At 43.2% G+C, this 11,753-nt stretch overlaps 1 protein-coding gene across 2 annotated transcripts in view; it reads left to right on the top strand.

The window, feature by feature from the left end:
- Positions 1-268: 268 nt before the first annotated feature.
- ANKS3 (ankyrin repeat and sterile alpha motif domain containing 3) overlaps positions 269-11,753 on the top strand; it is a 33,670-nt gene continuing 22,185 nt past the window's right edge. Inside the window, exons 1-5 of one of the 2 annotated variants that reach the window (XM_054589539.1) lie at positions 269-411; positions 3,189-3,360; positions 5,381-5,579; positions 6,195-6,316; positions 7,547-7,628. In XM_054589539.1, the coding sequence (XP_054445514.1) occupies positions 3,191-3,360; positions 5,381-5,579; positions 6,195-6,316; positions 7,547-7,628 (573 nt within the window). In that variant the 5' untranslated portion in view covers positions 269-411; positions 3,189-3,190. Of the gene's footprint in view, positions 412-3,188; positions 3,361-5,380; positions 5,580-6,194; positions 6,317-7,546; positions 7,629-11,753 lie in introns of those variants that run through there. The other variant, XM_054589540.1, reaches the window with a different exon arrangement.

The raw sequence follows: 11,753 nt of genomic DNA, 5'->3' as shown, positions 1-11,753 counted from the left end.
CCGCGTCTCTTTCGGGGCTTGGAGGTTCTTCCCTCTCTTGCAATAGGATTGGTTCCTATGGTCTGTGGAGGGGCGGGGCGAGCGAGCTCCCCCTGCTGATTGGCTGCAGCGGGTGTCCTACAGCGAGCCGGGCCAGCTGAGAGGAAGGTCCCGGTGTAGGACTAGCAAATTCCACAGCGTCCGGAGCTGCCCCGGGGACTCGCGAGCATCCCGGCGTGCTCCGCGCCTTTGTAACCACTTCCGGGGCGGGAGCAGGGCCACTGGGTCCGGTCACGGCGGCACCCGGCGTGGAGGGGTCCCAAACGCTCGCGGCAAAGAGTGAGTCCCGCCGAAGGAGAGCAGCAGCGAGCGGACGCGGCGTTGGTGGCGGCAGCAGGCCGAAGGCGGCTAAGGGCCCGAAGCCCAACGCAGGTAGGGTCCACCGCGGCCCAGCCCTGCCTGGTGCCGGCACCTGCTGTCCACCTGCGCAACCCGGAGCGGGGCATCCTAACCCATCAGCTTGTTCGCTGTCTTAGTTTATGACTCGTAGCTTCTGCTTTTGCTGTTGTGGAGCGGGCACTATAAAGCCACGTTCCGTGTAGGGTTACTGGAAAGAGGCGCCAAGGGACGTCAGTGCTCTAGGCGCTCGGGTTCTGCTCTGGGAACCCTCCCCATGGTCTGAGAACGAAGTTGGGGTACCCCGGCCTTGGCGAAGGCCCACGAGCCTGTGCGGAAAAGGGGTGCCCTGGGGCTTTTACAGATATCTCTTCCCTTTCTTTTTCTTATCAAAATTTAGCTGTACTGCTTAGCATCTCCCATCCTCAGTTCCTAGCTGTCTAATGGATACATAATATCTCAAAGGGTTGCCATTAAAGACACAGAGGGAAAAAAAAAGACACATGGAAGAATGGGTAAACAAAGAGTGGCACATTCATAGGATGGAATGCTACTGGCAATAAGCAGAAAGAACAACAGCTGATATACACAACATTGGAAGCAACCTCAAACACCGGCTACGTCATCTTTTTTTTTTCCTACGTTAACGCTTTGCGTGTTTTTAAAGTAATGGATACTTAGTATTTTACAAAATGGGCGGAACCAAAAGGTAGAGTGAAAAGGGGTTTTATTCCTAGCACTACTTCTTGGAGATGAGTTCTTGAAGCGACATGCAAAAGACATTGTATAGCGAATACCCTGTCATTGTAGAGTGTCTGGCATGTGGCAGGGTAAAAAGTAAGTAATAACTATCTGGTCCCTTCATATCCGTATTCTCAGTGACCTCCTTGAGCAGGAGTCTGGTTCTGATTGTTCCTGAGCACTCTTCAGGGTGTCAGACATGTGAGCATGCAATAAAAGGAGAGACAACAGGGGCTTCACCCGCCAGGAGGCATTTGGGGTGGAAGAGACACGCCCACAGAAAGCTTGAGGGGTGTATTAAAAAGAGCTCTGAACTGACCCAGCTTATTTGGCTTCTAATCCAGGCCCGGTGAGTCAGGACTGCTGTGGTTGAGGGTGCTCACCTGTGAAGTGAGAGCTCCTTGAACTCAGGCCCTGCCCGTGTGAAAGATGGTGATTCTAGGAGGCAGGGGTTTGCTCTGAATTTTGTTGCCTGTAGGCCCCATCACATGTGCACATACTCTTGCAAAGGTCCTACACATTTTTTTGGCCTCCAAATTGGCAGTTTGTTTGTTGTTTGGCCATCTTGGCTGTCGTCTGGGGCTTGGAAAGATTCTTTAGTAGAGACTGAGGTCCTAGTGGCATCTTTGAAATGATTTGGTACCTTTAGGCCATCTGAACTGGATGTGTGGCCTTTCTTTGTTTTCTGTTTCTTTCCCTTTCCTATATTTGCTTCTTTGTTCTTTCCCACCCAGAAAAGAACAGGAGACAGATGTCACTCCTGGGCCTGAAGGTTCTACTAGGAAGCTAATGACTTGACCTTGATTTAGATAGGATTCCCAGAATAAAGGGCTCTCATAATCACAGACATTTCTTCTGGTGTTGTCCTATATCTCCTACTTTCAAGGGAAGCATAGGTAGATTCGCAGTCACTTAACATTCGCTGAACACCAAACACATCCTAGTCTGTATGATAGAGGCTCTCAATTTTTTTCAAAATTTGTTTGTTTTAAAAAATTTACAGCTCTGGTTGGTGTGGCTCAGTGGATTGAGTGCTGGCCTGTGAAACAAAGGGTCACTGGTTTGATTCCCAGTCAGGGCACATGTCTGGGTTGCGGGCCAGGTCCCCAGTAGGGGGCACATGAGAGGCAACCACACGTGGATGTTTTCCTCTCTTTCTCCCTTCCTGCCTCTCTCTAAAAGAATAAAATAAATAAAATCTTTTAAAAATTTACATACAGTAAATGAGTTTTGATAAATGCATAGAGTCCAATATTTACCAGTTAAGATGCAGAACAGATCTGTCACCCACAAAATCCCTCTGGCTGTCCCTTTGTGCCCCAAACCCCAAACTCCTGGTACTAGTGATCTGTCCATCCAACCCTTTAGTTTTATCTTTCCTAGAAAGTCATATAAATGGAATCATACAGTAGGTAGCCTTTGAATCTAGCTTTTAGCCAGTGTTTGAGATTGCTTCCAATGTTGTGTATATCAGCTGTTGTTCTTTCTGCTTATTGCCAGTAGCATTCCGTCCTGTGAATGTGCTACTCTTTGTTTACCCGTTCTTCCATGTGTCTTTTTTTTTCCCTCTGTGTCTTTAATGGCAACCCTTTGAGATATTATGTATCCATTAGACAGCTAGGAACTGAGGATGGGAGATGCTAAGCAGTACAGCTAAATTTTGATATAATGTAAGTCTAGGGTTCTTTCCTACCACATGCAAGAGCTGATTTGGTTCACTGACCCAATCAGCATTTCTTTACTGACTCTCCAAGAAGTTGGCAGGCTTCTTGAGTTCCTGGAAGATACCCTTTCTAGAATGTGGGGCCTGCGGATTAATGAGAAAAATATGTAGGGTTTATGATTCACTATATATGCTCTTCTTTTACTGTCTCATGACAAACTCACAAAATCATACAATATGTAATGAGAGGAAGTTGTCTAAGTCAGTCCCAGGAAGGAGTTGACTGCATTGGGAAGCAGACTGCTAAGAGAGTGAGAGCTGCCTACTGTGGATAGGAGTGTGACCATCCTGATTCATTCCCTGGAACCACCAGGAAAGAAAGACCTAACCCTGGGGCCTCCCTCCACAGCAATGTCGGAACTCAGCGATGAAGCCAGTGAGCCAGAACTCCTGACTCGCAGCTTGTCCATGTGGCATGGGCTGGGTGCGCAGGTCAGCTGGGAGGAGCTGGCTGTCCCCTTGGATCTTCACACAGCAGCTTCCATCGGCCAGTATGAAGTGGTGAAGGAATGTGTGCAGCGGTAAGAAATCTTGCCTAATTAGTGGCTTCAGCTCCCACATAGAGATATTAGTAAGCTAACCAGGCCTTGTGGGCATTTAATACATATGGGTTAGATTAATCCTACTTCTATTGGGCAGTTGTCAGTAATGATTTATGCTGGACTCTAATAAGGAAGCCAGTTTCTAGTCCCAGGAAGAAAAACCTAGTTTAAATTTTTTTCATAGGCTTACCTAGAAACAGTTCTGGCTTACTTTAACCAGAGTAATTTTATTGTTTTCACTAATTGTAGATATGCTCAAAGAAAAATAAAGATAGAAAATGAGGCCCTGGGGCCTTTTCCCAAGGGGTTCGTTTTAATCCCCTGTGCCCTCTTCTCTCTCCAGCTTCTGCCATAGAGGAGGAGGAGGCAGCAAGGTTTATCTGCCCCTTCGAGGATTGCCACCTGAACTAACTGCCACATACCATTTTTACTAATGTTATACGTATATTAAGTCCCAACACAGCCCCATTGGCCCTCGGTTATTTCTTGTTTGTAGTACAGTGTGATACCTACTGTAATTTTTGGAAAAGAATCTGTCCCCTTGCCTCCACCCCATTATGTCTGCCACATTTTGTGCTCACATTCCCATTTCTCGTCAATAACCCAGAAAAATGATCTATGTCCACACTGATATGTGCACTTTCCAGCTCTGGGGTGGCAAAGCTGAGCCTTGTTGAAGTTCAGATTTCCAGTTCCCAAGTCAGAGCTATCACCTATAAAAACCTGGCCAATCAAGTGCAAGTGCACTGTGGTGAGGGATAACCTTGTGTACTCCTGTACCAGGTGGCTTTGGGATTGTGTAGCTGAGTACTCAGGCAGCACATCTCCCTCGCAGGGTCACTAAGACCCCACTTAAAACTCTGCTCCTTTGGTGTTCTTGGGCTTTTCAAACTCTCAGTATGCTGGTAAAATGCACAGTTCAGAATGGCTCCACAGAGGAGAAGAGGGAAGTGTTTGTGTTCTGATGGGGATTGTGATGCTGGCAAGCCCAAGACTGACGTACAGTAAGGTAGACCGAGGACAGAAGGAGTTGGAGGCAACAGAATGAGGGATTGGGCTGATGGGAGATGAGAGAGCCTCAGATATGTTCTGCCAAGAGTCAGGTCCTTCCCTCTCCATGTGGAATTGAGTTCTCTGTCAATGAAGGCCACGTGGCGAGGACGAATTGGTCTTCATGCAGCTTTCCCAGCCAGTGGTTGTTACTGCATCCCTGGAAACAGAACATTTCAGAATGGCTGTGTGGGCATCCCAAAGTCTACAGAAGATGCTAGTGAATGGTATGGCTTAATATGTGCAAACCTATGAGAGGCACAAACTATGTGGGTTGATCGACAGTTGTTAGCTCCACTGGAGGCAAGAACTGTGGACGAGGAAAGGCAGTGGGGCATGAACTACACAGGATGTTTTCTGGAAGTGGATATTACTTCCATACCCTGGTCACAAACTCTGGGTTGGGAAGCTCACATTTTTTTTTTCTGTGGGAAATGTTTTCTAGAATTTTAATGGAAATTAGAAAGATAGGATTGTTTGGTCATGGATTTTCTAAGAATGTTTTGTTTTTTTTTTAATTGATTTTAGAGAGGGTGTGGGGGGAGAGAGATTTGTTTTTCCATTTATTTATGCATTCATTGGTTGATTCTTGTATGTGCCTGACCGGGATTGAACCCACAACCTTGGGACGATGCTCTAACCATCTGAGCTACCCAGCTGGGCTCTAAGAATGTTTCAGTAGGGTAGGTGACAAAGGAGAAACCAGTTGCAGTGGGATTCCATTGTCTTTCCTCTCCCCCAGCACTGGACTAGCAGACTGTGGTCTGTTGGTGGAAGGTAGTCAAACTCTAGGTCAGGATTTCTCGACCTTGGCACTGACAGTCTTTGTGGTGAGGGCTGTCCTATGCACTGTAGGATGTTTAGCAGCATCCCTGGCCTCAACTCCAGCTCTGGTAAACCCCACGTGTGAGATGGCTGGACACGTCTAGCATATCTTGCGTTTGTTTAGGAGAGAGTTAGATTTGAATAAGAAGAATGGTGGTGGCTGGACCCCGCTGATGTATGCCTCCTACATTGGACACGATACCATCGTGCACCTGCTGCTCGAGGCGGGGGTGAGTGTGAATGTGCCGACCCCAGAAGGGCAGACTCCACTGATGCTGGCTTCCAGCTGTGGCAACGAGAGCATCGCCTACTTTCTCCTGCAGGTGAGCTACGAGTGGTCTCAAGCCCAGAAATCTGAGGGGCTCCTAGCTGATCTGGCAGAGATGTGAACCACTGTAGGCCATGGGGGGGTCGGGGAGGGGTGTATGTGTGTGTTGCAATGAAAGCATCGCTTACTTTCTCCTGCAGGTGAGCTACGAGGGGTCTCAAGGCCAGAAACCTATGAGAGGCACAAACTATGTGGGTTGATCAACAGTTGTTAGCTCCACTGGAGGCAAGAACTGTGGAAGAGGAAAGACAGTGGGGCATGAACTACACAGGATGTTTTCTGGAAGTGGATGTTACTTCCATACCCTGGTCACAAACTCTGGGTTGGGAAGCCCACATTTTTTTTTTTCTGTGGGAAATGTTTTCTAGAATTTTAATGGAAATTAGAAAGATAGGATTGTTTGGTCATGGATTTTCTAAGAATGTTTTTTTTTTTAATTGATTTTAGAGAGGGTGGGGGGTGTGGGGGTGTGTGGTGTGTGTGGGGGTGTGTGTGTGTGTGTGTGTTTTCACTTTGATTCTTTCAGCATGATGGCCTGGGGGGTACCTGCCCCGTGCAGAGTAGGCGAGGCTGTAATGAGCATTCTCATTGAATTGAATTCTCATTCAAGCAAGGTGCTGAGCTAGAAATGAAGGACATTCAAGGCTGGACTGCGCTCTTCCACTGCACCAGCGCGGGACATCAGCAGATGGTCAAGTTCCTTTTGGACAGTGGGGCAAATGCCAACGTGAGGTGATTACCAGGTCTTAAGTGGCCAGAGGAGTGGGTACAGTCACATCTAACTCTAAAGAGGGCAACTATAGAGGCAGCTACAGGCCAGAGTCAGGGTAGCCCCTCTTCTTTATGAGGGGTTCAAAGAGGCAGAAGAGAAAGCCCCATCCAGGTTCAGAATGCCTAGGGACAATCCTGGCTTTTTTATACATCTGTCACATGACATTGGATGCAGCACCTTAAGCTCTTTGAGCCTCGTTTTCTTTATCTGAAAACCGGGGATAGCAATATCTATGTTATAGAGTTGTTAGAAGAATTACATGTTCTTTTATAAGCCAGGGGCCTAACATAGTGAATGGTAGTCAATTGACATGGATTAAATACTAATTCCTTTTGTCCTTTTGTCCTTATTTGGTGAGATGATGTTTTGAAAACAGTCATGAGTTTTATAAGCTGGAAGGGATATTGTTTAAAGAATGTGGTGATGATAATCCTCTCTCAACCCAGCATCCAACTGGCACTGTCCACAGCCCCTGATTGATGTCATCTATTGTGAGACACAACATAGCTTTACATGCCACCAAGAAAGAAAAAAATGCTACTAATTAAATTGCAACTCACCTGTGTATGGGTTTTGAGACATACTCTGACTGCAGAGATGTTAAAATGCAAAAATGTTGTTTTTTTAGTGTGGATGAAACCCAGTATTTAGTTTGGTTTATGTCTTCTAAACCAGCAGGAAAGAAGTGAGGGTTAAGGGGCGTTCTGAAGACACTGCTGAGTTAACCATAACCAAACAAAAAATAAGCATCAAGTACCAAACATAGTAAAAGTGGGTACATATTAGTCCCAGAGATTTTGGGAGGGTTCCTGGAGAATGTTGAACTGAAAAGATAGGATCTGGATAGATGGATGGGAGATATTAGCTTTCTGTGAACAGTCAAGGGCAGCAGCTGCCTTTTGCTGGTGATTGAAGTGGACACTTAAGAGATAGCAGGGTCTAACAGCTTAGAAGGAGTGAAGATAGGGAGACAATGTCTAAGACAAAAGACTAGGGTTGCAGTAGAAACTAGGAGGGTTCATAAGGCTGATGTGTTGGTAAGAACTCTCTCCCCACTAGTTCTTGCAAGAGGGAGACCTCTGCACTTAGGGATGATGGGTGACTTTACATCAACTTGGTTTTGTTCTGCATCAGGGAAGCATCTCTCTGGCAGAATTTTTCTCTGCTAATCATTGGACTGTGTCTTGCAGGGAGCCAGTATATGGATTCACTCCTTTGATGGAAGCAGCTGCAGCTGGCCATGAAATAATTGTGCAGTATTTTCTGAATCATGTAAGCGACCCCCTTCATTGGCTTATAATTTACCCACAGCAAGTGACAAATAATGTCACTGAAGTATCAACTGTAACAGAACTTCCTGCTACACAGAAATAACAGCTCTCCATTTATTTAACACATTTTCATTGAGTACCTATTGATGCCAAGTGTTAAGTGATACTTAGATGTAAGGGGTACAGTGGCGAGTAAAAAAGGATGCCTTTTCCTATAAAAATTTTGAAAAGACTGTTATATGAAAAGTATGTAAAGTATATTTTAATATCTGTAGACACCTCTAAATATAGTACTTTTTGTTCTGGACGAAGTGGAATAGTTCTGTATATTTGGTCTGCAGCTTTTGAAAAAACCACTTAGTATGCCATAGACTTCTTATCCTTGTATAGTATTCCATGCATAACCTGTGCCATAGTTAATTTAATCAGTTCCTTATTAGCAGAAATTTAGGTTTCTAACATTTTATAATTATAATCAGTGTTCCAGGCAGTACTTTTATATATACAGCTTCAGCATACATGCAGTTATTTCTATATACTGTATTTTTACGAGAGGGATTGCTAGTGCTCATGTTTTAAATTTAATGGGTCCTAATGAAAAGATAATTAAAAGGTGGACAAAGGATCCAGATAGACATTTTGCCAAAGAGAATATATAAATAGCAAATAAGCACGTGAAAGCATGCTTGACATCATTAGTCACCAGGGAACTGCAAATTGAATCTATGAGGATGTCTAATAAAGAGATGAAAAACAGTAAGAGTTGGTGAGGATGTGGAGAAACTGGAAAACTCATACACTGCTGCAGGGTAAATGATGCAGACTCTTTGGAAAACAGTCTAGCAGTTATTCAAACATTTAAACATAGAGTTACCGTGTGACCCAGCTATTCCACTCCCAAGAGAACTGAAAACACATCCACATAAAACCTAAACACAAATGTCTATAGCAATGTTATTCATAATACCCAGAATGTGGAAACGACCCAAATGTCCATCAACCAAAATATGGATGAATGTGTTATATTAATCGGGCATAAAAAGGATGCTACAGGGATGAACCTTGAAAATGTGGTGCTAAGTAAAAGAAGCCAGATGCAAAGGACCACATATTGTATGATTCCTTTTGTTTGAAATGTCCAGGATAATCAAATCTAGAGAGACGGAAGTAGATTAGTGGTTGCCTCGGGCTGGAGGGGATAGGAAGATTGGGGAGAGGGCTATGGTTAAGGGGTACAGGATTTCCGTTTAGGGTGATGAAGATGTCCTGAATTTGATTGTAGTGATGGTTGCACACCGTTGAATCATACACTATCAGTGGGTGAATTGATAGTATATGATTATATTTTAATAAAGTTGTTTTAAAAAATCCAGTAGGGAAAATATTTAGTTTATATTTAAAGTCCTAACAAACTCCCACTAAAAAGTTGTTCTTTTGTCCTTCCCATCAGTAGTATACAAAGGTGCCCATTTTTCCATGTCCTTACCAGCCCTTCAAATGGAAGGTTACCCATCTTAAGTTTCTTCCAATCTGGTGGGAGAAAAGTGGCATCTCATTTTGGTTTGTACTTATAGTGAGACTGAACATTTTATAGTATATTTTCCATTTGTAATTCTTTGATGAATTGTCTCTTTATGTTTTGGCCCAATTTTCTATTGTATGGGGTTTTTTTTTCTTATTGGTGGGAACTTTAGAATAATAAAATGTTAACATGTATCTCTTTTTAAAAAAGAATTTGGGGACAGTACATTTACATGGTAAAAATGCAGATGAGACGGAAGGTGTACCATGAGCCTGCCTCTGGCCTTTGCCTCAGTGTCTTGGTCACTCTCCTATGGCTGCTCCCCAACTTGTTTTTCTTCCAACAGATTTTTTAAAGATTTATTTCTTTTTAGAGAGAGAGGAAGAGAGAGAGAAAGACAGGGAGAGAACCATTAATGTGTGGTCGCCTCTTGCACACCTCCAACTGGAGACCCAGCCGGCAACCCAGGCATGTGCCCTAGGCGGGGGATCGAACTGGTGACCCTTTGTTTCATGGGCTGGCACTCAATCCACTGAGCCACACCAGCCAGGGCATTTTTTAAAAAAACTTAATTGTCTATCCTGGAGATTGTTTTATATCAGCATATAAAGCTCTCTTGTTTCTTGTGTGTGTGGGGTGGGGCATAGTACTCCCTTGTAGGGTTGGATTAAAGTTTCTATAAAGCGGTCTACAAATAGAATTAGATTGTTACCAACCATTCTCTTATGCACAGTGCTGTGAAGAATATCTGTGCATGTATATCTCTGCACATATTCATGACCTCTTCTGTACGGTTCAGTACTAAAGGTAGAAGGGTAAAGTGAGAGTATAGTCTTAAGATGGATGTTGCCAAATTGCCATTCGAAGAGCAAGTTGTACCAACTGACACTTTTTATAGCAGCAAGAATTATGAATCTTACATTATGTACTCTAAACCTATAAAAAATATAAAGAAGATAATACAACTAACCCACATGATTCAGAGGTCACCACAATCCAGATGCTGGTCTGTACCTTGCCTGTCTCTGATTTTGTGCTCTCATCACATACTATGTGTCCTTAAGCAATGCATAGACTTGTTTATATATTTTGAAGATTTGTATAAATAACAAACCAGACTATATGTGTCATTCAACAGTGTTGGTAAATGTAGATGTTGTTTATTCACTTTAACAGCTCTGCACTTATTGAATATATGAATATATTACATTTATCCTTCCTTTTTTAGTGAACATTTAAGTTCTGTTCACTTCGCTATTTCTAACAGTGCTGCAATTCACATTTTCTACCTGCCTTCTCAAGCATGTGTGAAGGGATTTCTCTAGGAGGTCAGGATATATTCTTCAAAGAAGTTTGGTGGGTAGGGTGGGTGCATCTGTACTAGAGACTATTAACTTGCTTTCCTCCCTAGTTCTCCCAGTTTATACTCTTCTGATAGTATTTTATAGCTCTTGTTTTCCACACCCTCAGTAACACCGCCTACATGGTATCAGATGAGCCATGTCCTATTGATTTTTACTGTTCCAGATTTATGGTGACGTTGAGTATCTTTTCATATATTATTGGTCATTTGGGCTTCCCTTTGTACAAATAATTATTCTTTGAAGGTAAGTCTACTTGCATGGACTAGGATCCTTAAGACATGGACTAGGATCCTTAAGACATAGCCTAGAGCCAAGAATAGATAGGCAGAAAAAAATAATAAAAACAAAGACAAAAAACAAAAACAAAAGAATAGATGGGCAGGAGCCCAGAACTGCAAGATGCATAACCTCTACTTCTGAGTTTAGAGTCTGATTTTTAAAAAACATTGTATTTATTTATTTTTAGAGGAGAAGAGAGGGAGAGAAACATCAATCAGTTGCCTCTCTCATGCTCCCCACCTGGGACCTGGCCTGTAACCCAGACATGTGCCCTGACAGGGAATTAAACCAGCAACCTTTGAACTTGCAGGATGAGACCCAACCCACTGAGCTACACTAGTCAGGGCTAGAGTCTGGTTTATTTAATTATTTGCCTGATTTTAAATAAGGTAGAACTGGAAATTGTAAAAGAAAGTCACTTATGTAGTGGTTTAAATGGAAAACATATTGGTGAATCAGAGACGTTAGATCTTTTATCACCATGCAGGTTACTCCCTCATTGGGTGCCCTGGTCTCCTTTACTCTTCAGCTGGGCCTGAGATTGTGTGTGGACATCTTGTATTGAAGGAAAACAAACTGTAATGGATTTCTTTTGGAAAATTAAAAAAATTTAAACTTTGATATAGATTCAGACTTAAACATCACAAAATAGTACAAAGAATTTGCACACCTGTACTATATTCCCCAGTGTTAACATTTTATGTCTCTGTATATTTATATGCATATAATCTTTTAAAAATCATTTGAAAATAAGTTGTTGACATATGCCCTTTTCCCTCAACACTTTCATACAGATTTCCTAAAAACAAGAATTTTGTTTTTCATAATCACATACAGTTATCAAACTCAGGAAATCAAGGAGTTCTTCCTCCAGCCCCCTAATCAACAGCTGAATGTGTTGGTCGATTTCAAGTGATTGCTTTCTGGCTGAGGTAGGTGGCCAGTGGGCTCAGTTTGGAGC

The sequence above is a fragment of the Pteronotus mesoamericanus genome, unplaced genomic scaffold (assembly GCF_021234165.1).
Source record: "Pteronotus mesoamericanus isolate MK-2021 breed Mesoamerican mustached bat unplaced genomic scaffold, CSHL_Meso_final scaffold_167, whole genome shotgun sequence".
NCBI classification, from domain to species: Eukaryota; Metazoa; Chordata; class Mammalia; order Chiroptera; family Mormoopidae; genus Pteronotus; species Pteronotus mesoamericanus.
Note: the sequence above shows the minus strand (reverse complement) of the source record. Positions and strands in the feature narration are given on the sequence as shown.